The 26,766-nt window shown below is 39.8% G+C and overlaps 1 protein-coding gene across 1 annotated transcript in view; it reads right to left on the bottom strand.

The window, feature by feature from the left end:
• GLRA3 (glycine receptor alpha 3) overlaps nt 1-26,305 on the bottom strand; it is a 154,192-nt gene extending 127,887 nt beyond the window's left edge. The window contains exon 1 of the mRNA XM_030564998.1: nt 25,736-26,305. Coding sequence (XP_030420858.1) covers nt 25,736-25,821 — 86 coding nt within the window. The 5' untranslated portion in view covers nt 25,822-26,305. The remainder of the gene's footprint in view (nt 1-25,735) is intronic.
• Nucleotides 26,306-26,766: the final 461 nt, after the last annotated feature.

Below are 26,766 nucleotides of genomic sequence, written 5' to 3'. Positions count from 1 at the left end.
CTCTGTTCAAGGTGTCTAACCATGAATCTGTCTAACCATGCTGGGAACCACACCTTCCAGCTGCAGTATAGACATTCCCAATGAGACCTAACTGGTGTAGCTCTGGGCTTATCTACATTTAAAAAAAAAAGTTAAGGTTGCAAAATCAAACACTCAAAACTCTTCAGAAATGCCAGAATAAAATGTCCTGTGCCTTGTGTGTAATCTCCAATTACATAATCACATACTATATTTTCCATAGGACTCCTGCCTCATTCGGGGTACAGAACAGACAGTACACTGAGAAAGAATCAGGTTTGTGTGGCAAATGAGACTGTTGTGTGTAGTATCTCCACCTCATTTGTGATAGAGTTTGGAAGGCATGTAGTAAATGAGACAGGATTGCAGGAAAAGAGAGATCAGCTCAGGTTGAGGTTTCCATTATCTTGGATGTAATCTCATAAAAACAGTTAGTCATGCAGGACTGTAGTTGTATCTGAACCAGAACTGAAAAAATTGTGCCTGCCTTTTGTGGATCTAGTATAGAAGCTAAAGCGTGGGGATAACTTCTGAATAAGGGATTTAAATATGATCCCCTATCCCTCTGCTGCAATTTAATTAGAAAGGGTTCAGATTCCAGGTTCTGTTTTGACCCATTCCTGAAAAAAGAATACTACATCATATGGATATAGTGAGGCTTAATTAAAGTTTATAAAACACTTTGAAAAAAAGTCAGAAGAAAAATAATACTTGAATATCACTACATATTTTCATATACAGACACGTGATATTATATTATTATAATGATAAATAAAGCTTTGCACTTGCATAGTGCCTTTCATGTCAGGATCTGAAAGTTCTTTAAAAACCTGAATTAGCATAATACCATTGTAACATAGGTATTATTCCTATTTTACAGATAGGAAAACTGAAACCCAGTTTTAATAACTTGCCCAAAATCACACAAGAATTGTGTGGCAAGACCAGCAGTAGAACACAGTTCTTCTGATTGTTAGTCCTGTGCCTTAATAACAAGACCACATACTGTAGGCCTAGTCATTTTAATAACACCATTGCAGGTCATTTTTACTTATTGTAACACTGGCTAGTGGTGCAGTAGAAAATACAGTTAAAGGCATGGTATTTTTGACAGGAAAAAAACAAACAGTACAGAGGAAAAATATAAGGAAATAATGAAATATGTATTGCTCCCGGATACTCCACTGTTAAGAATTCCTCAGTTATGTCACACGTTATCTCTAAAAATAAGCCTCTGTTTGCTAAGTGGCTGCACACTATGAATATATTCTCCCTTCACTCAATATAAATATAGCTCCCATTAGTATTAATGGAAGCTCAGCACACACATCAACAAGAGAATAATCTTCCCTTCACTACACACAGCTACTGTACATTTGCAGGAATGACTTTCTGCACATCTACAGAGAATACAGATTCTCTTTTAGTCTCTGAGCTGGTTCTTTCAAGAATTTTCTCTCTCTGTGTTTCCCCAATGGCCAGGGTTATAAGAATTTAGAGTGATCAAAACTTTACATTCCATGAGGCATTCAAAAGCAAGGTACATAAGATTGTTGCATAAATTTAAAAAAATGCAACTTTAAATCACCAGCATATGACAGAAATTTAACACTAATTGTTTCTTTCCTAGACTTCCCAGTGCCTCAGTTTTTAGCAGAAAGACCACCCTTAGGAGTAACAATGAGAGTAGTTCAGTCTCCATACCTATTCACTTCCTGCTCCTGGGACTACCAACATAGATGCTAACTGTGATGATGGTTTTGTGTCATGGATACTGGTCAGCTGTAGTTAAACATAGCTATCAAACATACACGAGGTGGTAAAAACTTCCAGTTTAGGGCCAGATTCAGACCGCTGATCTAGTTATTTATATTTCTTGAAAGTATCTTGGATATGGGTAGCAAATAATCCTGTGGTACCTTATAGACTAACAGTCGTTTTGGAGCATGAGCTTTTGTGGGTGAATACCCACTTCCTCAGATGCATGGGTGTTTGTAAGCTACAGCTGGTCAAATACCTAAAAATTGATTTGTTAAATAAACTATTGGACAAAAGGAAAAAAAAAGTCAAATAATGAAGCTGAAGCATAGTATTTGACCAGTTCTATTCAAAACATAAAACATAAAGGGGTGGTGGTGAGGGGATTCTCACATGAAACAATCCTGACTAGAAAAATGGACTTTCCGACATTATAACAATTACTGTTTTCCTCTGACCACTCTCTCTCAACTGAACTGTGATGGCTGTGCAACCTACTCTGGCAAATAAAGGATTAAAAAGATCTTGGAGATGGGATCGGGCCTAATTTCATTTCAGTCCCAGCTGAGAAGAAGGGACTCCCTAAAACTAGGCACAACGCAAAGTAGGAGAAAGACTCTGGAGTAGGGGAGGGCGAGGGTAGAGAGTGCTGTTAGAGAGGCTGAGAAGGGCCTAGAGGAAGCTCCTCATTAATTTGCTTGGAAGAAGTTGCACAAGGAGACAGAACTTCAGAGCAGCAGTAGGAGAGGCAGCAGCTCTGTAAGAGAAATTGTAAACAGGAGAAAGATAGGAGCGGCCCAGGGAAGCAGCAAGAGATTGTAAGGAACAATCCTTCCCTTCTTGTTATGAACTGGATGAAACCTCATTACAAGTTGAGTTAAAATTTGGTTCAAACTGATGCATGAATGTGCCCTTCAATTATATAGTTATAGGAGAAAGATAAAGGGACCACACCTACAACACGGGATAACTTTAGGACTCGGTGATCCATTATACCCTAATTAGTTCCCTCAGAATCTGTCACACCTCAGTTGTGAAGGACAGTATACAAAACTATTAAATAATTTAACTTATAGCTTCATTGGTAGTTTCCTCTTTCTTTTCTGATAAATTACTTCTGCATTGTATTTTGGAAATTTTATGCCTATATTTGTACTGTGTGTCAATTAATCCACGTCTTTATCATTATGATTTTTTTTGTCAGGTAAACATAGCTTAGTTCTCCCCATTAGTATCTTAAGAACAGATTCTTTGAGCCACTGAAAAAGTTATAAATATTTGTGTTTTAAAGTACAGTGTTGACTGCAGAACCATCTTGTGATGCTGCTGTGCATATAACAATGGATCAATGGCTTTTTCATTTCATTATTTAGCCTGTTCCTTGGAACAGCAAGTGTAACTCAAGGCCCTGGAGCTATGGGAACTTTATTTTGTGGTTCATTTTATTCTACTGATCTTTGAATGCTTTCAATACAGTGTATATTAAAAAGGTTTACAGAGCAGCTCAAGGAAATTAATTACATACTCGTGGGGAAGTGACTGTATGCAAAAGCTGCAGCCAGCCATTATGCATTCAACTGCATCTCACAAACAGCAGTACAACAAGTATTTCTGCAAATTAATCTGAGCTGACACTAATTTATCAGATCACTCATGATTAAAATAATGATTACATTGATTTAATCCTGAGGATACTTCCCTTGATTCTATGGTTGTAGTGAGTATAATGGTGACAAAATTTATCAATATTATATAAAATGTGCCTAAGAAAAGAAAACACTGTCAGCAGGTCCTTTTTTAATGAAATCCAGCAATCTGATTGCAACTAATTAGTTCCTCACAATCATTTTTTAAATATAATATTCACAGTCAAGCAAACTGGTTTGAGTCAATAACTGCTGCATAAATAATCTCCAGAAACTGATATAATCAAAGTTAATGTATGATATAAACTAAGCTAGGGAATAACTAGTGATCCATACTGATAAAAGGCATGAAAACATCATACAAGAAAACTGTAAAAGGAGACTCGGTAATAGCAGATATACAACAAAAACAAATGTTAACCCCATTATTGACTACAGTAGAAATAGTCAAAATATTTAAACCTTCTGTTTCTAACCAACATGCAAATTTGATTTTTGTTATTATTGTTTGGAAACATGAAGTCTGGGCACCTATTTGACTTTTCAAAGTCCATCTACCCCATCTTGTCAATTGGTGGCTGCATATGTGTGTTGTGTTGTGCCAGCTCTCTGTAGATAGCTGGCACAGCAGATCTTGATCCAACTTCCCAAAGAGACCACAGACTCGGTTCATCAGTGAAGACACTCAGCCAGGTTTATTGTCAACAAAGCACGGTCCTAGCTCCCCGGAGCTCAGTGAACAGTGGGGTTTTCTATTCCCTCCTAAGCTATGGAAAGACACCCTCTTCTGCGACCTCGCTTTTATACACTGATAGAAACAATTGGGATGCATTCGTGACCAGTACAGCTGGAGAAGTCTGTTCACATGTCTGGGGATGGAGCAGGAATCCTCCAGGGACATCTCCATGAAGCTCTCCTGGAGGTACTCTGAAAGCCTTTGCAGAAGGTTCCTGGGGAGGGCTGCCTTATTTCGTCATTCACAGTAGGACACTTTACCACGCCAAGCCAGTAGCAAGTATTCTGGAATCACTGCAGCACAAAGCATGGCAGCGAATGGTCGTGGATTTTGGACACAATCAAGCAACATTCGGTCTACATCTTTCTGTATTAGCCTCAGGAGAGTGATATCATTCATGGTCACCTGGATGAAATAGGGGAATTTTTGTAAGGGAACAGTAAAAGGACCCCATTCCTGCTGGACTGTTTGTACTTGGCCAAAAGGGATCATCCCAGGGAATAGCCACATGGCGAGGGGGGTGGAGGGGTGAAGGGATCATCCCAGAGAATAGCCACACCGTGCAGTGGGGATAGGTGTGTGCTGCACATCCACCCAAAAACCACAGCCCCTCTTTTTAAATATGAAACCCAACCCATTGCTTGCTCTGGAAAAGGAGGGTGCTGCAGTTTGAAAGTATTTGCATATGTTATGAAGGTGTAGGAAGCCAACCCCACGTCACAAAAGGCTTAGCATGGCTGCCTGGAAACCGAATTCTGTTGCCCAGCCATGTGTGATGTGTCACCCTACTAGCAGGTGCTCAATATAAAAGGCAAAATGCAGCCTTGTACCTAAAGCACATATGCTGTCTGCTGTGAATTGCTTGATTCACTATGAAAGTCTCTTTTGTGTTCTCAGAAATGTATCATCTTAAATTTTACTCTCTCTTTTTATCTCCCCCCGGTGCAAATGTTTCTATGCTCCCCCATCATCTCCATCCTTGAGGTTATCTCAGATTAGAAGGCAAAAAAACCCCACACTCATTATGACATGTTTTCTGAGCTCATGCAGTCCTTCCACACTGATAGGGCACAGCTTAATGCATGGAGGAATTCAGTGGCAGAAGCCAGGAAAGAATTAAGTGAGTATGAAGAGCAGAGGCAGGACACAATACTGAGGCTAATGGGGGAGCAAACAGACATGATGAAGCATCTGTTGAAGCGGCAAGAAATCCAACAAGAGCGCAGACCCCCAGTGCATCCACTGTATAACTGCATGGCCTCCTCCCCAAGTTCCATATCTGCATCACCCAGATGCCCAAGAACACGGGGGGTGTGGGGGAGGAGGCTCCGGGCACCCAGACACTCCACTCCAGAGAATGGCCCAAGCAACAAAAGGCTGTCATTCAAACAGTTTGATTTTTAATGTGACTACAATAAACATATGGCCTTGTCCTTCCCTCCTCGCCCACCCCATCCGGGCTATCTTGTCCGTTATCTCATTTATGTTTTAATTATTAAAAAAAGAATGCATGGTATCAAAACAATAGTTACTTTATTTTGAAGGTGGGAGGGTGATTGGCTTACTGGGAATTAAAATCAACAAAGGGGGTGGATTTGCATCAAGGAGAAACACACACAACTGTCACACTGAAGCCTGGCCAGTCATTACACTGGTCTTCAAAGCCTCTCTGATGTGCAGCACACCTTGTTGTGCTCTTCTAATTGTCCTGGTGTCTGGCTGCTCAAAATTGGACGCCAGGCGATTTGCCTCAACCTCCCACCCTGCCATAAACATATCCCCCTTGCTCTCACAGATATTGTGGAGTACACAGCAAGCAGCAATAACAATGGGAATGTTGGTTGCACTGAGGTCTGACCTAGTCAGCAAACAGCACCAGCGAGCTTTTAAACATCCAAATGCACATTCTACCAACATTCTGCACTTGCTCAGCCTATAGTTGAACTGTTTCTGACTACTGTCCAGGCTACCTGTGTAAGGCTTCATGAGCCATGGGAGCAAGGGGTAGGCTGGGTCCCCAAGGATAACAATTGGCATTTCAACATCCCCAACAGTAATTGTCTGGTCTGAGAAGTAAGTCCCCTCTTGCAGCTGCTCAAAAAGCCCGGGGTTCCTAAATATGCGAGCGTCATGCACCTTTCCCGGCCATCCTACATTGATGTTGGTGAAATGTCCCTTGTGATCCACCAGTGCTTGCAATACCATTGAGAAGTACCCCTTGTGGTTCACGTATTGGTTGGCAAGGTGGTCCAGTGCCAAGATGGGGATATGCATTCCGTCTATCGCCCCACCACAGTTAGGGATCGCCATTGCAGAAAAGTCATCCAATATGACCTGCACATTTCCCAGAATCACTACCCTTGATAACAGAACATCAATGATTGTATTGGCTACTTGGATCACAGCAGCCCCCACAATAGAATTGTCCACTCCAAACTGATTTCCGGCTGACTGGTAGTAGCCAGGTATTGCAGGCTTCTACAGGGCTATCGCCACTCGCTTCTCAACTGTCAGAGCAGCTCTCATCTTGGTATTCCTGCACTTCAGGGTGGGGTAAAGCAACTCATGGAGTTCCAGGAAAGTGGCCTTATGCATGCGAAAGTTTCTCAGCCACTGGGAATCATCCCATACCTGCAACACTATGTGGTCCCACCAGTCTGTGCTTGTTTGCCTGGCCCAGAATCGGTGTTCCACTGTATCAACCAGTTCCACTGCCACCAGAATGTCCCAATTGCCACAGCTTGTGCTTTCAGGCACATCTATGTCCATGTCCTCATCAAAATCCTCCTCGTGCTGGTGTCTCTTAGCCCGGTTCTGCACATACTGCAGTATAATGCATGAGGTATTTACAGTGCTCACAACAGCAGTGGTGACGGTGAGCTGAGCCGGCTCCATGCTTGCTGTGGTATGGCGTCTGCATGGGTAACCCAAGAGAAAAGGCACAAAACAATCTGCCGTTGCTTTCACGGAGGGAGGGGCGACTGACGATATGTACCCAAAACCACCTGCCACAATGTTTTTGCTCCATCAGGCATTGGAAGCTTAACCCAGAATTCCAATGGGCAGTGGAGACTGCGGGAACTGACGGATAGCTACCCACAGTGCACCACTCTTTAAGTTGATGCTAGCCATGGTAGTGAGGGCAAATTCTCCCGACTTAATGCGCTTAGTGGGGGACATATGCAGTCGACTGTATAAAATTGATTTCTAAAAATCAACTTCTATAAAATCAACCTAATTGTATAGTATAGACATACCCAAAGAGAGCAACTTTGGCTAAAAATTGATCATGGATCAATGATGATATAAAGGCATTAGGAATAAAAAAGCAATATCCTCATAAATGGAAGGGAAAGGGAATAGATAGCAATCAATACAAACTAGAAGTTATGAAAGTGAAAAAATTGATAAAGGAACCTAAAAACATCAGGGGAAAATCCATGGCTTGAGAGAGTTAAGGACTATTAAAAGGAGGCTTTTTTACGTATATTAGGAACAAAAGAAATCCTAGCAATAGTATCCCCATTGCTGAGTAACTACAGGTCATCTAGCCTGAGATCAGTCCTGAGCAAAGTAATGGGAAAAATGGTACATGACTGAATTAATAAAAAAATTAAAGGATAGGAATATAATTAATGGCAGTCGAAATGCTTTTATGGAAACTAAGTTTAACAAAACTGATTTCATTCTTACATGAGATCACAAGCTTGGTTAATAAAGGTAACTGCACTAATGTAACATATTTAGTCTGTTGTAAGAAATTTGTCTTAATCCCACATAACATTCTGATTAAAAAGTTAGCACTATTCTATTTTAAGAGCACGTATTAAATGGATTAAGACCTGGTCAACTGATAGTCTCAAAAAGTAGTCGTCATTGGGGAATCATCACTAAATAGTTCTAGTGGGTTCCACAGGGCTCAGTACAAAGGCAGACACCATTCAACATTGTCATCAATGATGTGAAGTAAGTATAAAATAACAGCTGATAAATATATATAGATGACACAAAGATTAGTGAAGTGATGATAATGGTGGCAGGGCACTCATGCAGAGCAATCTGGATCACTTGGTAGGCTGGATCCATTCAAAGAAAAGGAGTTTTAATACAGCCAAATGCAAGGTTATCTTGGAAACGTGATACAGTGACTCAGTAAAGAATTGAGAAGAATTTACAAGAAACTGAAAATAAGCTTCAAGTGAAATGCTGTGGCAAAAAGGGCTAAGGAGATCCTTGGATGTATAACAGAGGAAGTAGGAATAGGAAGGTGATTTTACCACTATATATGTCATTGGTGAGACTGATACTGGAATACTGTGGACAGTTTTGGTGTCTGTATTTTTAAAAGGGTGTTGAAAAAATTGAGATGCTAGAGAAAGAGCCACCAAAATTATTTGAGGGCTGGAGAAAATGACTTAGGGTCAGAGACTTAAAGAGCATGATTTGTTTATCTTATGAAATAGAAGATCGATAGGTGATTTAATTTGTCTATGGGTACTGTCGGGGAGAAAATCTCAGGAATTAAACAGCTCTTTAATTTAGTGGAGAAAACCATAACAAGACCCAATGGCTAGAAACTGAAGCCAGACAAAATCAAATTAGAAATTAGTCATAAATACTTTATAGTGAGGCTGATTAACCATTGGAACAAACTACCAATGAAAGTGCTTTATTCTCCAGCTCTTGGTGTGTCTTCCAATCATGACTGGATGCCTTTTTGGAAGATATGTTAAGCAAAATACAAGTTGTTGGGCTCAATACAGGGGTAACTGGGTAAAATATCATGGACTTTAAGGCTAGACCAGATATTAGACATAGCTGATCTAATCATCCCTTCTGGCTTTAAACTTTATGAATATTCAAGAGTTCTCTACTACTCAATTCCTCAAAACATCTTCCTACATCTCCCCAAGCGCAACTCCCGCCCTGCCACCCCCAAAATAATAACCCTGCTGGTTTCTCTAGCTAAAACTAGCTCTTACCCCATCTTCCTACCAAAACTGTTCTTCTGCCACTCTCCAACTCCCATTCTGGCATACCAGACACCCTGCTACCCCAAACCACAATGCTTCCCAAGGAATTGCATAGGAACTGCTGATGCCATTTCTAGAATGTTTTGCTTGCTTTGAGAAGACCTCCCCGCCCTATCCCCACACTTAAAAAAAAAATCAGCAGATCTTTTTTTTTCTTAATGAAGTTACACACTGCTTGTATTAAGGCAACAGGAACAGCAATGCCAGATACAAGCATACATTTTAACAAGAAAATACATTATGGAGGTATAGAGTTTTAGTTATGAGTTTTAATTAGATTTATATGGAGCACAGGATTGAAATACTTTTATTTCACACTTCATTAATTGAATTAGATCTCAAAAGTTAACAATGGCCCAGCTTTTCTGTTATGTTAGAGTCACTCTGTGCTGTGCAGTCAGCACAAAACAGTGGCTACAGCTGGCACACCTAGCCACAGGTATATCACTTAAGCATAGAGGAGTGCTTCAGTGGCATAGGATTGGCACAACAGTATCTGGGCTGCTCTCTATCTGTGATTTGTATGGAGCTTATCTTAATGACTGAGCAAGTGGGGGAAGGGCCAGGGCTTTCCGCACTCCATTATCCACTATTTATGTAATGGTCCACCAGGACTATACACAGCTAGGGTAATTTAGAGCAGTCTCGGGGGAAAGGGATGTTGGAAGCAGCTGCCTATTTAGGGAAGCTTGCAAGCAAGCAAGACCACTGGGATCTGCATACAGACTTTGTAGAGAGGCTATGTCTGTGGGAGGAAGACCACTACAAGGAGAACCTCACAGATCTTTTCCTTCAATCTCGCTGTATGCCTTTCTCTATTGGATACACTACTGGAGACACAGAAATCAGATTGATATTGCTTTGCACATGAGCTTGAATGCAGAAATACCTTTAAATCTAGAGATAGTTCCTTTCTGCACAACTGCTCAAATATTTTGCATGTTTGTACCATTGTGCATGTTATGATAAAGGAGTTCATAAGAGAAGGACCTCTCTGCATGGATATGCTTTGCCACTGCCTTATCCTGTTAGCTGGGGTTGGCAGTGTAGACCCATAGACCATGTGTGATTGGCATAACTTTCACAAACCATCTGGCCTGATGTTCTTGGGTTGAAATCAGAGAGTTTTCCTTCTCCTGAGCATATGAGTGCATGCTCTCTCTCAACTTTTTTTTAAAATTATGTTTTCCTGATGCTTCTCAAAATTTGTTTTGATTATCTTGCCCTTAAAAATCTGATGTCATTTGTATGCTATGCAATATACTGAATTTACTGACACCTGCTGTCAGATATTATAGTGGGTTTATAGATTTTTGAACTATTAACCTTTGAGGCTGAAATTTTTCCATGTGTTGTCTCAGCCCAAAGGTGGATTTTTTTTAATTTGGAAACTTTAAAGGGCAGGGACGACTATTGAAACAGTTTGTATAAATGAGATTGCACATGCATCCTTAGAAGAATTGTCTTAATATCAATAATGCATGGAGGGGGAGGGGAAGAACATTTTTAAAAAGTCACATTTTAAACCACCTCCTCCCAATTCTTCTCATCACTGGTATAGGAGAATGCCAGAATTGGAAAGTGAATATCCAGAGCAATACCATGCTATAATAATCCCTGCCAGCATAATTGTACCAGGGGATTGTTACAAATAAGTACAATTTAGAGCAACCCCAAAGGTACTGCATGTTGTTCCGGGTGCGTTCTTCAGAATCTGTCACTTATATTTCTGTTGAAAAGGGCAATATACAACTATTACATTATTTACCTTGTAACTTTGTTGGTGGTTTCCTCTATCTTTTCTGAGACAATATAGATGTAATTTATTTTGAAAACCTTATATCTATACTTTTGCTGAGTGTCAAGTTACCCTCATCTTTGCCATTATGATTTTTGACAGGTAATCATGGATTCTTTCTCCCTATCAGTAGCTGAAATGCAGATTCTTTGAGCCATTGGAAAGGTTTAAAACACAAACATTTCTAAGTACAGTGTTGACTGTAGAACCATCTTGTGATGCTGCTATGCACATAACAATGTATCAACGACTTTTTCATTTTATTATTTAGCCTGTTCCTTGTAACAGCAAGTGTAACTCAAGGCCCTGGAGCTATGGGAACTTTATTTTGTGGTTCATTTTATTCTACTGATCTTTGAACGCTTTTAATACAGTGTATATTAAAAAGCTTTACAAAACAGCTCAAGGAAATTAATTACTCATGGGTGAAGTGAAAGCATAAAGGCAAAAGCTGAAGCCAGCTATTATGCACTCATCTGCATCTCACAAACAGCAGTACCAAAAGCATTTCTGCAAATTAATCTGAGCTGATATTAATTTATTGGATCACTCATGATTAAAATAATGATTACATTGATTTAATCCAAAGAATACTTCCCTTGATTCTATGGTTGCAGTGAATATAATGTAACAAAATTCATCATTGCTAAATAAAAGGTACATAAGTAAAGAAAACACTTTCATTAAAAAAGGGCCTGCTGAAATCAAACAATCATCTGATTGCAATTGATACTCTATAATCTGACACTATTTACATATTGTGTTCTGAAAAGTATGGTAGAAAAATGTCTTGCTATGTCAACATCCTCAGGTTTGATTCCTATCCTACTGACTGTCTATCAAAGAATAGCAAGTGTGTGGACAATTATGTGAGGCAAGTACAATACACATGAAGTTCTGAGAGACCAGAAGCATAGAAGAAGTCAGAAAAGGAATATAAACAAAAAGGGAGCCCTCTTTGAGAATGAGTTAGGTACTGAGTAGGTAAAGCAAGGTACTGAAGAGGTCAGAGTTTATACCAGAAATTAAGAACATTGCAAACACTGCTGTAGTAGTAGACTTGAACCTGCAAAAAAGAAATTCTTAAGGCAGCAAAGTCCTGTGAGATTAAAAATGTGACAACCTAAAGCAAGAAATAACAAATGCTAAAAAGAATGGCTGTGAAAGGATCCAAGGTAGTCCAATATAAATGCATGTTCTGATTATGAATAAAAAATCATAAGGACTACACATAAATGAAGGTACAAGTTGGTTTCAGTTTTACAAAAAATGTAGAGGGAAATGAATAATAATTTGTAACAAATAACATATCTAGCAAATGTTACCTCTTCTTATTCACAAAGGGCTCGATTCACAAGAGGGACCTAGTGGACTTATCAGCCTCTCACTCTCTCCTGCTAAAGCTCTTTCATTTTGTATAACTCATTAAATATTTATTGGGCCAGAGAGAGAATGAGTGGCTCTATATAGCCCAGTGATTAGGGCACTCACCTGGGAGTGGGGAAGGTGGTTCTAGTCCTTGCTCCAATGACTATTATTTAGAGACTAGGGAACAGTGATTGAGAGCGACCCATCTCAATGGAGGGGATGGCATGATGGGATAGCCATGTTTAGGGCACTTGCATGGGATAGTGAAGACCTGGGTGCAAATTCCCACTTCACATCAGGCAATGGAGTGATCTGAACCTGGCTTTCCCATATTCCAGGTATATGTTTAACCAGTAGTCTGTGGCCATCCTTTGTATGATGTTAGGAGTGTTGAAAGCATGCCTGCTAGATCAGGTACTACAGTGAGATGGGTGGGGGAATGCCTAATCTGTGAATTCTGTCAGAATTTAGGCGTAAATTAAGTGCTGAGCTTCTTGGTGGTGTCAGGATTTAGGTGGCCCCATGAATGCATGCTGACAGAATTTAGGTGTCTAGAGGATTTTAATGATTAAAAGTGAGGCATACTAGGGGTAGGCAGCTTGTTATCACTGTTATCACAGTGATGCCTAAATGTTGCATTTCTTGACACTTAGGTGCATAAGCCTTTCGAATCTAGGGCAGAATTCTTCAAACAGATGGTGGTGTTTGTGGGTAAAGCCATTATTCAAAATCTTGACGTTATTTTGTGAATTTTGTTTATCTTAGGCTATGTCTACACTGCACACCACTTGAGGCGTGTAATTACACATTATATGTGGTGCCAACATTGTAGTGTATAGCTACATGGCACTGAAAAGTTCTAGCATGGGAGTGGCAGCGAGAAAAGGCTTGGCAATGGTGAACTGCCAGAGCCTTTCCCGATGGCCTCCCACTTGCCAGAGTTTTCCACGGCTGCCGGAGCCTTTCCCTGTTGTAGCCAATTATTTTGTTTAATCATTCAATAGAGGATTTATTGTTGTGGTTAAATATAATAAATTAATGTGTAAATGATAGTTTAAGTAGGATAGTATCATAGAAGTATAAGGTAGATAAGCATTTATAAGTGATGAGCTGCCAATGTGATATGCCATTAAAAAAGCTATGCGGTCTTGGGATGCATCAGGCGAGGTATTTGCATTAAAGATAAGGTGGTGTTAGAACTGTTATACAAGGCACTGGTGAGACCTCATCTGGAATATTGTGTGCAATATTGTGTGCAATCTGGTCTCCCATGTTTAAGAAGGATGAATTCAAACTGGAACAGCTACAGAGAAGGGCTACTAGGATGATCCAAGGAATGGAAAACCTGTCTTATGAAAGGAGACTCAAAGAGCTTGGCTTGTTTAGCCTAAAGAAAAGAAGGCTGAGAGGAGATATGATTGCTCTTTATAAATATATCAGAGGGATTAATATTAGGGAGGGAGAGGAATTATTTAAGTTTAGTACCAATGTGGACACAAGAACAAATGGATATAAACTGGCTATCAGGAAGTTTAGACTTGAAATTAGATGAAGGTTTCTAACCATTAGAGGAGTGAAGTTCTGGAACAGCCTTCCAAGGGGAGTAATGGGGGCAAAAGACATATCTGGCTTCAAGACTAAGCTTGATAAGTTTATGGAGGGGATGGTATGATGGGATAGCCTAATTTTGGCAATTAATTCATCTTCTATTATTAGCAGGTAAATATTCCCAGTGGTCTGTGATGGATTGTTAGCTGTGGTGGGCTCTGAGTTACTACAGAGAATTCTTTCCTGGGTGTCTGGCTGGTGAGTCTTGCCCACATGCTCAGGGTTTAACTGATCGCTGTATTTGGGGTCGGGAAGGAATTTTCCTCCAGGGCAGATTGGCAGAGGCCCTGGATGTTTTTTGCCTTCCTCTTCAGTGTGGGGCATGGGTCACTTGCTGGAAGATGCTCTGCATGTTGAGGTCTTTAAACCACGATTTGAGGATTTCAATAACTCAGACATAGGTTAGGGGTTTGTTACAGGAGTGAGTGGGTGAGATTCTGTGGCCTGCATTGTGCAGGAGGTCAGACTAGATGATCATAATGGTCCCTTCTAACCTTAGAGTCTATGAGTCTATTAGGTATATTAGCATAATAAGGCTATAATGCAAATCCTACACACTGAAGCCTGTAAGATTTCAGCTTAGCCATACTAGGCCTAAGAAGGGTTGACATGATTTGAGAACTTAAACTATGATTTCAGGACTTCAGTAAGTCAGACATAAGTTAGGGGTTTGTTACAGGAGTGGGTGGGTGGGATTCTGTGGCCTGTATTATGCAGGAGATCAGACTAGATGATTATAATGGTCCCTTCTGACCTTAAGTCCATGGTCTATGAGACATAAGTACGTAACCCAGGAATAACCCTGTACCAGTAAATTTACAAGCTTATTGTAAAGAACGTGCCAATAGGTAATATTCAGGGAAAGTATGCAACAATGTACCCGTCTAGGCTGTGAGACAGCTGAACAATAGAGAACTCCAAAGTTTATGGGTTATGGCAGTACAGATAAGGAAAAAGGCGATGGAACCCTCATACATATGTATAAGGTAGTAGGTGTGGTCATAAGAGAATAAAAAGGGTTCCTTGGTATGGATAGGCAGGAAAGACCTGAGCAGGAAACTATTCCCCCCACACTCCTGACAACAACCTGTTGAAGGATCCACCTGATTCGATGATCTCTTGGGGGATGTAAGTATGAATACAGTGCTGGATATTGCATTGACTTTCTCAGGTTTTCTATATGTATGTGTTTGTGACTGTAACATTGATTATCTGCTTGGTGAGATTTGTATTACATACACAATTCATTACTTGTAGCTGTGTCTTGTGGTCACTGTATGCATTCTTCATGTGCTCCTAAAGTTTTCCAACCTAAGGAAATCCCTGAGGGTGACTCTCAGCTGGTTGATCTTAAAACTGTAGCAGCCCAGGAGTGGACTCACTCATTAGGGATGAACAACATCAATTCAACTTAAAGGCTACATTTGGGCACGGGAGGAAGAAACTCTGGCAGTGGGGAGGCAGCTGGACACAACATTGTTAAAATTAGCTGTGTAGATGGAGGAGGCAGTGCTTGGGCAAGCAGACAGACACGTAAGGTACATACCCACAGGGTTTAGGGGTGTCTTTACTCGCCTAAGAAGTGCCTCACCATTTACACTGCTATTTATACCTGTGCTGGGGGGGCATGCAGTGTATGAATTCTACATGCTGTCAAAAGGAGTGTGCAGTGTAGGCATACTTTTTGACTTGCTTCTAAAAGACCATTATGTGATAGCTCACGCAAGTCATATGAAATAGTTACTGTTCCCAAGCTGAGTGAATAAAACTTTTAAAAATAGACTTCTACCATGAGTCCTGACAGGAGAATTAATAATTCAATGTGAATAGTAAAGTCTGAGTTTAAAGTCTGCTTCCTACAGGCATTTGTGCTACTAAAATTGGTCACACAAATGTTTGCGGAAAGGGAGCTCAAAAGGGGCATAAACTCAGTAGAGAAAAACATCTTAAAAATACAACTGCATTCTCAAAAGAAAAATGGCAATAATCTCTGAGCTCTGCATGAGCTGCAATTAAAATCACTGAGAAAGACAAAGAAAGCTAAACTGCTTGACTGTACTGGGTGTCTGTGCACTAGACAAGGAATCTGAGCCAGTCCCACATAGAAAGGAGAGGCCATTTTGGGTGAGCTGGGAGCCATTCCACAGGACCACAATTAGGATCAGGATCCAGTGCCTCAGAAACCAGTGCAGGGAGCACAGTGGGATTGCAATCCCATTCCAGCTCCCAGCCTGGAATAGGAACTGCAAAGACCTTCACTATAGTCTCAGGTTCTTCCCATGGGCTGTGAAGGTGAATTCTGTCCTCTCAATCTCTCATCAAAGTCATTTTACTTGAGCTTTGTGGGTGGATGAATTAATTTCACCCAAGGGGAACAAAATAGCTGAATGAGCTAATACTAGCTTAAGGAGTGGAGGGAGAGGGAAAGAAATACTAAATAGTACCCATTAACATGTGAAAGGAGAGCAAGTAAATTAATGATGACTTAAAAATAGCTGCAATATCAAACTCCTTTTTTAAAATTAACAGAAAAATACAGTAAAATTGGACAAGTAGGAAGCAGTGAAGACTGGTTATGGGAATACTGTACCTGGAAAGTATGAACAGGTACAAATCAGCCAGCTTGGATGACATGCATTGCAAGGTGTTAAGGGAATGAACTGATTAACTTACCAAATCAATGTTAATATTTCTGAAAAGTCACAGAGAACTGGGGGGTGGTATCAGAAGACTGAACAAAAACATATATGGCATCAATCTTTTAAGAAGGAAAAAAGAGTGACTGGCAAATTTTATCCACTAAGAATGATTTCAAGCCCAGTAAAATAGTGGCACAAATATTACAAGAAAATAATTGTTACGTGGAGGGAGGAATTTTCAAAAAGCATCTAAAACATTTAGGTGTTATTGAAAATCTCATCCATAGGCTCTTAATCAGGAAAGCATTCCAAATTAGGAAAGCACTTAAGGTACTTACCTGTAAGTACCTCCTTAAGTGCCTTTCTGAATCGGGATCCTAGAGGATAAAGAAATAATCAACAACCAGAGATTTGAAAATAAATTTTTTTGCCAAACTTAAAAAGTTTGATTTTTGGAGTGGTGCTGGGGGCAGAATACAATTACAGACTGAACGAAGGAGATCTAATATATTTGGATTTTGGTAAAGAATGTAATGTATTTTCACAAAATCTTGCAAAAATTAATTCTTATGATCCTGAATACGTGTAGACCTAGCCAGATTGAAGAATGGAAGCAGAAGGAACAAAACAGAGGTTAACAATGGACGTGTAAACTTTAAATATAAAGTGGCCTTGTAGATAATATGTAGTTGGTAGATAAAGAATAGTAGGAAAGAAAGGAATGTATGGCAGCTTGTAATTGTGGCCTAGCATATAAACAGCTCATGATCTAGATGGGGATTAGCTACAAAAATTAGTAGACCAATCAGAGTGCTTAATTTGATGTAGTTTGGAATGCACATGTGGTAGCCTGTTTCAGAATATGTACATATATGGATTTGTATTCATGGGCTTTGGAGCTGTGACCTAAAAGCACCTTGCTGCACTTGAGCCTGATCAACTGAGGCCTGGTCTACACTACAGAGTTAGGTCAGCAGCTCTCATTGGCCTGGACCAGCAAACCACGGCCACCGGGATCGGCCGAACCTGTGGACGCGGCCGGTACACAAACCGGCCCGCCCCACCAGGGGCTTTCCCCGCACAAGCGGCGGAACAAGTTTGGGAACCACTGGACTAGAGGGAAGATGTTGAGATTAGTGTTTGGTCGCATCTTATTTAACATATTCATTAATATTTTGAAAGAAGGGGTAGCAGCACCTGATTGAAACATAGAGATAAAATTAGGTTTCCATTGATTTGTAGATAATTCAGATTTTCCAGGAACTGCCACACTTCCTTTTTATTAATAACCATTTTATAGTGTCTTATCTTTTGCTCCCTCAGTTCAGTTTATGCTTTTTTCCATTTGTGATGAATTGATGTAGTGTCTCATTGCTTCTCATTCCCTGTTATGTGGGCTTTGTGAATAAAGCAACATTGGATTTCTTTTCTTCTCTATGTTTTTTTCCAAAAACCAATATAAAAAGTCTTACAGTATGTAACATCATCTTAAGGCCAAGGTCAAGTTAGTGCTTCAGGATACTGCTCAGAGTGACAGGATTCATTCCAGATACCGACAGAAACCAGAATTTCTAATGCATGCACTGAAGCATTTCCCTTACTGAATAAGTCAGTGAAAACAATGCTAAGGTTAATAAACGATGCTGCTAGCCTTTTATGTTTCCAGTGAAATTGGTCCACAAAACATTACACACACACACACACACACACACACACACACACACACACACACACACACACACACACACACAATATCTCAATGGCATTTAAAATTTCCTCCAGATGCCGGCTTTACTTTGCTGTCCTGATCTTACCTGTGTTACCATCTTATGTCTACTGTCCTCTCAACTGTCAGCTCACTTTTGTCTGCTTCATACTGGGAAGTTAATCAATGAGAATGTGCTGGATGCTGGGATTATCGGGCCCAAGTGCATTCATGGCTGTTTCATATGCACCTCCTGAAGGGTTAACTATTAAAAGGGTGACAGAAAAGGGCATTTGCCCACCTACACTCTGTCCACAGTCACTTTGTAGAGCAGCCTCCTGTTTGAAAATCTGATCAAGCATTTTTGAGAGTACAGTTGAACTACAAGAGAAAATCTGAGCGCTAAGACCTCCAATGGCCTGATTACAGGCATAATAAAGGCACTTAAAGATGTTCTCCCAAAGTTTATTTGTATCAGGTCAGCAATGTTATTATAGTTCTTCCCATTCTCACTATAAAATGATATGTTTTAGCCTATTATTACGAGCAAGTCATCACTTTTCATTGTTTTACTTCTGTCTTGAGGGGCACCTTTAGGCAGCTGGCTTCTTGGTCACTAAGTTTAAATTTAGATAGCTCCTGAGGATGGTGCATCTTTCAGTCCACAACTGCTTAGAGCATGGAAACACCTATCCATTCCTGAATGTAACAAATGACAATGCAAGTTTAAAACAATTATATTAAAAACCTGAAAGGAAACAACATGCAAAGTTGTTTTGATGCTTTGCAATAATCAAGGTCTTTTGTACTCCACAGTATGGTAGACCTAAATTCCCTGGAAGGGCCCAATCTACAGAATCTGCTAGGGCAAATTGGAAAAGAGAGTTTTTTTAAGATATAAAATAATATAAATTTATCACCTTAAGAGGCAGCTTGTGACTGGGATAAGCACATTTGCTGGATATTTCTGCTAAATGATCTGTAAAACAGTTATGTGTGTCATTTCTAATGTCATCTTAAGGTTTCAGAGTAAACAGCCAATTTAAATGAAATTCACACCTCAGAGTTATTGTGTCAGGGTTTCTTTAATCTGTGGAAGAGAATGCTATTACAGTTTAGGCTTGTTTCATGTTTCTAAGGTTACCTTGAGAGCTGGACACATTTCTTTTAAATAAAGGCTGAAGTTTTGGAGTTCAATTCTGCAGTAGGGAGTCAATTCCACAGAAAAGTGCAGGCTGTGAAATTTCAGAATACAGAAGGCCCTTGTCATAAACAGATAGCTAAGGGTTAATGTTCTTTTATCTGTAAAGGGTTAGCACAGGGAACCAAACACCTGACCAGAGGACCAATCAGGAAACAAGACTTTTTCAAATCTGGGTGGAGGGAAGTTTTGGATGTGAATTCTTTGTTCTTTGTCTTGGGTCTGACCCTCTCGGCTCTGAGAGTGATTTTTCTATCTCCAGGCTTTCTAATCTTCTGTTTCCAAGTTGTAAGTACAAGGATAGTAAGACAATAGGTTTATGTTGTTTTCTTTTGTATTTACATGTGTGTAGTTGCTGGAATGTATTATATTGTATTCTTTTGGAATAAGACTGCTTATTCATTTTCTTTAAGAAATTGACCATGTATATTGTCACCCTATACAGAGACCATTTCATGTCCTTTTTCTTTCTTTTTATATAAAGCTTTCTTTATAAGATCTGTTGGAGTTTTTCTTTAGTGGGGACTCCAGGGAATTGAGTCTGCAGCTCACCAGGGAATTGGTGGGAGGAAAAAGTCAGGGGGAAAATCTCTTTGTGTTAGATTTACTAAGCCTGACTGCATACCCTCTGGGTGAGGGGGGAGAGAGGTTAGCTCTCTTGGTGCTTGTGTTTCAAGGACTTGAAACAGGGAGGGTGGAATCCCTCTGTTTAGATTCACGGAGCTTGCTTCTGTATATCTCTCCAGGAACCCAGGGAGGGAACACCTGTAGGGGAGGAGGGGGAAGGGAAATGGTTTATTCCCCTTTGTTGTGAGACTCAAGAAATCTGAGTCTTGGGGTCCCCCAAGGAAGGTTTTGGGGAGACCACAGTGAGCTAGGCACTGTATAATTCCTGGCTGGTGGCAGCAAATACCAGGTCCAAGCTGGTAACTAAGCTTGGAGATTTTCATGCTAACACCCATATTTTGGACGCTAAGGTCCAGATCTGGGAAAAAATATTATGACAGCCCTAGGAACAGTAAGTGGCATATTTATTTAACATATGCTGTTGTATTTTTAAAAGTGTGTTAAGTATTCATAAAACTGTAAATTGTGAGATTGTGTCACAAGTGACACAGATCAATATGCTTCTAAATGTACATGGGATGCATTCCTATATCTAAGAAAATGTTATTAAATAAGAGTATTTAAATAATATATTCCAAAATTAGTTGAACAACAAGGGGCTTGATCTTTCACCTGTTTTAATCTAAGTTTAACTCTATTGATTTAAATGGCATTTCCTCTAATTTTCATCGGTGCAAATGAGACCATAATCAGTCCTGACACATCTGGACCTTTCTGATTTAGGAGAACAATCATTATATTTTTCTTCATACAGAATCATAGTATTCCTCTTCTTATTGTTTGTATCAGTTAGCCAGGTATGACTTAGGAAATATTGAAAAGTAAGAACAGCATTAGCACAGCAAGAATTAAAAGGTGAATATTTATTTAAGTATTGTAATTTTAATTTAATTTTCCTATATATTACTGTACAAACATATTTCTTCTTTCTGATTTATAACAAAAACATAGGTTCGCTCTCAAGAAAGCAGTTTCTTTACAGGTTTATTTTCAGAAATGAGGAACAGCAGGTGAAATCTTGGCCTCAGTGAGGGGAATGGCAAATAGCAAGCCATTGACTTGAATGGGGCCAAAATTTCACCTGGCATATTTAAATTACTGTGTTCACTCATAATAGTCCTCTCTTTTTCTTTGTTTTGTAAACTACCAGGCAATCCAGGTTCTTAGGTACACTTTTAATAAATTCATTCACTGAGTTTGCAATACATGGATTTTTAATTGCTGCTTTATTAATATCAAAGGTGTCGTTCTTTGCTTCTTAAACAGCTACTGACATCTCACAGGCAATTCTCATGGCATCTCATATTATATGAAGTATTCTCTTGTATTCTGCTTGGCATTTTTTTTAACTACTAAGACTATTTGCATGAAGAAAAGTTTGTTGGTGCTGCTATTATTACTCATCTGAAGTCCTGCTTCTCCATAACATAAGACTAATCCCCACAGTAGTTAACTGTAGGCCCAGTCACACCTCTGGGATATGTAGCAAAAGTCACTCTCTCTGCACAGATCCTTCCCTCTAGTGCAGTCAGGGACCTCCATGATATGATTCCTCCTCAGAGAAAACAAGAAGGGGTTAGTGAACAGGTTGAGGGAGGAGTGGATAGACAAGAGGTGATACAAATCTTCCTGCTCCCTTTCTCAAGGTTACTTGAGAAGTATAATACAGAGAGAAGCTATATTACATTTTTACAGCTCTGCCCCCATCCCCACCCCGCAGACAATGTGGATGGCTATTATCTCCCCTGTAGGGAGATCTCTGAGAAAGGAATAGTTATGGTATCCAGTTGGGGCTTCAGTGGAGCCACTCTGTTAACAAGCAAAGGCCAGAGCTACTACAGAGTGACCAGACTCCTCACAGGTGATTTTGATCTCCTCTTGATCTCATGGGATCCATTCAAATGGACAGCAGTTTTGATTGAGCCCTTTTAACTGTAGAGGATAAATTCTGCTCCTTGGTAGAACAGGGAGAATTCTCCATAGAAGAGCCTCATAAATATTTCCTCCCCTTCAAATCTCTCTTCAGTGGTTCCATGTGGAAGTGGGCAGTCTGGCCTTAGAGTATTACCAAGAGTTTTGATTTTATTTTTAGATAAGCAACAGGAGCAGATATCGTGCTAAACAAAGATTTTACTTTACACTACTTACATGTGGTGACTCAGAGCATTTTCCACTAAGCAATAATAGTATAGCAAAAATAAAAATAAAAAGGGAGTACTCAGTTTAGACTTAAAAATTGAGAATTTCTAATTTCCTGAGTTTGAAACGCAATTTCCAGAGAGGTGTAAACAGAAAAAGTCGTGATTCATAAAGATAACTGCCCTGTTGCGAGGATTATCATGAGTTGCTAATGGAACACTGAAAGAGCAATTCTGAAATACATGAAAGGCCCAGTCTGTAAAGAATTTGTTTAAATGATAAGCAGAATTTTAAAATCTATAAAGAAATCTGCTGAAAGCTAACGTAAAGATTTTAGAGAAGTTGAGTGTATAATTAAAAATCTTGCTGCTGAGTTCTAAATGAGCTTGAGTGTGCTAATTTGTTTATAAGACCAATAAACAAGGAGTTTAAATAGTCCCATCTTATAAAGTTAATACAATAATAAACAAGAACAGAAACACATTAAGATATTATGTGAAAGCAGAATTGTCTCTGAACTGAATGCTCATCAAAATTTATAAAAAAAATAGTGCTGCGTGTCTTTTTGTCATGTCCCATAAACCTCTGTCAGAAGTATAAGATCTAAAATACACTACTATATTATACTCCAACTGCATTGTTATAATAATACACTGAACTAGCTATACAAGATTTCTAAAATGCAAATAATGTTGTTTTATTCTTCTATCTGCAAAATAGCTTTCAGATATTAGCTTATAAAAATAGTTATCATTTTTAACTATCAAAAGTCTTTATTTTTTTCATATTTCTGATGTAAAGGGACTTGAAAATGGGATGAAAATTATTTCTTTTCATAAAGAAATCAGATGTCTTCCCTTTTACAAAATGTACCAGAATGTGGACCTTCAGCATCTAACTGATGAGAGTAACAAGCTTGCATTTAAATAGTTCATCTTAGATGGGGCAAATTTTGTTTTATTTAGCATGTACTCAAAATATAAGTTCTACCCTTCTCAGAGATGGCATATAAATAACATGCAGATATAGTACTATCACAAGGTAAGTAATTCAAGCTGCTTCTACTGGAGCATTTAACGTAACCTCCCCCTACCACCTCCCAGAAAAAAAATCCCACAAAAATTAAAATGATGTAAGAAAAGTTAGATCTCTAATGTTGTTTTAAAAAATGAGAACAGTCATTACCCTTGTGTCATATCTGAAACGGGAAATCATTTAGAGGTCAGTTGTGCTTAGAAGGTATAGTTCTTCATTGAAGGTACAGTATAAGATCTCCATCTCAGCGGATCGCTAGGAGTGATTGTGTCTTAGAGGGAAGACAACATGGTAGCAGTTTACCTCCCATCTGCCCAGATATAAATGATTGCACAAGGTGCAAAGCAGGAGAATTGGTCTCAATGACTTCCAGAAAGCAAAACATCCTTGTCAACATTTTAACACACCCTCATTTGGACATGATGAACTGGGCTGATCTATATCCTTTTGGGATGGCTTGTGATGCTAATAGCTCAAGTCAGGAGCAGTCTTTTTATTCCAGAGTGTATAAGGGCTGCAAATTCACCCTGCCCCTGTCTGAGAAATAAAAGCTAGAACCTTCCTATGCACTCCCACCTTCTCACTGCCTTCACAGCAGCCATATACTACATAGCTTCTAGATTTTTGTGCATAATGACCATGACTATTCTGAAAAATGATCATTTCAATGAACAACCCTGCTATTATGAAAACATGTTTGTTTCTTTAAAATGGATAAAAAGGATACACATGCAATGCAAAGATGTCAGTCTACAATCTGAACTTAAATATGAGTTAACTTCCTTGAGTAATGTTTTCTGATCTGATGCTATGCCTTCCAAAAACGTGTTTCTTCTCTTTGTAAATAACATATGTTTTATATTATTAAATTAAGAGTTGGGTGTTCATTCAATAGTATACTGACATTTAGATAAATGTCAAGGAAATCATGATCTATAAGTAACCTTGATATACAATAATTGATAGTACATTTCTACTTATAATATTATATTTCATTCAGTATATTACAGCCCATGGGATCCATCTTTCTACTCCATACATTAAATATTGAAAACTACAAGAAAATGTACACTCTGCTGCTCACCCTCCCACACAACACCAAATAATCCCACATCATGTGACCCAGTTTCTTAAAATCTATTTCTGTTTGCAAAGTTAAAGTAAAATTACAATAAATATTACTATATTTCACATGTTGATTCAATTAACCTAACACTACCTCCAATGAATGTATATTCACCATCACCACTGCTTGGTACTATGCATACTTGTGTGTTTATAAATAATCCTTCTGTACCTTATCACAAGAGTATGTGTCTGGTAATTTACCATTGCATTTTTTTATTTCCTTCTTGCACCTTTGAAAAAAAAGTAAGGATATGACACTCAGTAATAACCTGCTTGTATGTTATGCAAGTTGTATGTATTTATGCTTTGTTTTATTGCAGTACAAAACTAACATATTCACATATATCAGATTGGTTTACTTCTAGCAGAATATTCTAGCAAAAACATCAAAAGGGTGACCTCGAATTCTGCTTTTAAAATGTCTGTACTGTGGGATTTTTTGTTTGTGTGTTTGCTTGCCTTTTAAAATAAATACAGAGATTAATGGAAGAGGGAGTCTAGTTTATTCCAGAATGTAACTACCACACTTAGAGAACCTGAGAAAAAGAATGTTTGTGTTGATACCATGTTAGTTGATCTGAGAAAAGTGCACTGGGCAATAGTGAAAAAACCTCTAGTCCTCTAATCTTTTCTGCTCAACTCTTGATTTATTGCTCTCTCGGTATCAAACACTATACAAATTTTAGAAAGACCAACTGCATAGTACACCAAGTAAGTAAAACATCCTGGAAGAAATTCTCGAGTCAGTTTCCTCTCTCTACCGGGCTATCATTGTTCCTGTTTCTGCATGAAACTTTCCAGACCTAATAAAGTCCCCAGATTAGATGCCCTGTACTAAATAAAATAATAAATAGTAGTAACTGAAATCAAATGTATTCCAAACTCCGAATAAATTCTTAGAAATTTACATACATCTCTAAACTGAAGAATTTTAAAGATCGTTAAGTGTTGCATTTTCCATTTAAAAAGAAAGAACGTGACAAAACACAAGCTAATTGGTCAACTGTGCAAGGGAAAACCCCAGCTCTAAATAAGACAGGGAACCTTACATTGTAAAATGAAACTGAAATCCAGCGTCACTCCAGTATCTCAAAGTTACCTCAAAGACACAAATTCAATACATTTAATTGTCACTGACAATGAGAAGGCTATTGAAGGCCAGACAGTTGTGGCGAGTACGGCCGGAGAGGCAGCAGCAACTGTGCATCATCCATGAGTCCCAAGCATTTCAGCTGTGCAAGAAAAACTGCTTGGGGCACGTTTTTGATCTCCGTTTCCCAGCCTGGAGGGACTCACCTGAGCAGAACTGCAGCTTCCCAGAGATAAAATCCCGAAACAGCTGCACGAAGGTATGTAACCTTGGCCATGTTACTACGAGGCATTCACAACCTCCAGAGCAGACGTTTCCGAATCATGGAGGATCCAGAAAGAGTGCCAAGGAAATTTGGTCAGTCTTGGGAGCTGTTGGAGAAACTGCCGGGATTTCAGCACCCTGGAGAGCTCCCTGCGGTAGCGTAGCACCTGTAATCCCACTTGCAGGGAAGTTTTAGTCCGGGGTTAGTTATTCACCAGCACCGGGCACTTGGCCGAACATTTTCCGGTGGTGGCTGGGAACCAGATCTCGGTAGGGTTTGTATTTTTCATTTAAAGAAAAAGACTGATTCAAAAGGGGAAGATCAGGCAGAGCAGAGGCGGCAGCATGCGCTCAGCTTCCCTTCCTCCCTCCGGCTCCTGCTAACAGCCGGAACCCGGCTCGCCACATTTCTGAGCAACTGGAACGCTAGGACCAGCTGAGAGAGCTAGCGCGGGGGAGGGCGGAGACCAAGCCCAGGCAATGGGCTGCTCACAGCCACTCAGGGGAGCTCCCAGGCCGACTGACAGCCGCGTTGAGCAGCACTGCAACATACCAGAAGGGGGTGGGTGGCTGGGGGAAGAGGGGAGGTTAATCCTTTAGACGTGTGGGGGAGGGGGTGATGTTTCAGGGGGTGGACAGGGAGAGGATCCCCTAGAAGGAGATGTCTGGCGGCGGCGGCGGTTGACCCTGAGGAAGATGATGAGGGACTGGTCCCGCAGGACGGAAGGGGCGGGGGTGGCGAGCCTTCAAAGGGGAATTTGATGTGGGGAGTGGTTAGTCCAGCCAGGAAGGGGGGGTCACCCCCCCGGCTGCCACCACCTTTGTCTTTTCACACCCTTTAAATACAGAACGAGTATTAGAAGGGAGCCTTCTGTCCTAGCTGCTGTCAGAGCTCCCTCAGACTAAACGCTTGTAAAAGAGCTGTTGCTGGGGTGGAGAGGAGAGGTGAGGGCAGAGGGCGGGGCGTGCAGAC

The sequence above is a fragment of the Gopherus evgoodei genome, chromosome 5, assembly GCF_007399415.2.
Source record: "Gopherus evgoodei ecotype Sinaloan lineage chromosome 5, rGopEvg1_v1.p, whole genome shotgun sequence".
Taxonomy (NCBI): domain Eukaryota; kingdom Metazoa; phylum Chordata; order Testudines; family Testudinidae; genus Gopherus; species Gopherus evgoodei.
Note: the sequence above shows the minus strand (reverse complement) of the source record. Positions and strands in the feature narration are given on the sequence as shown.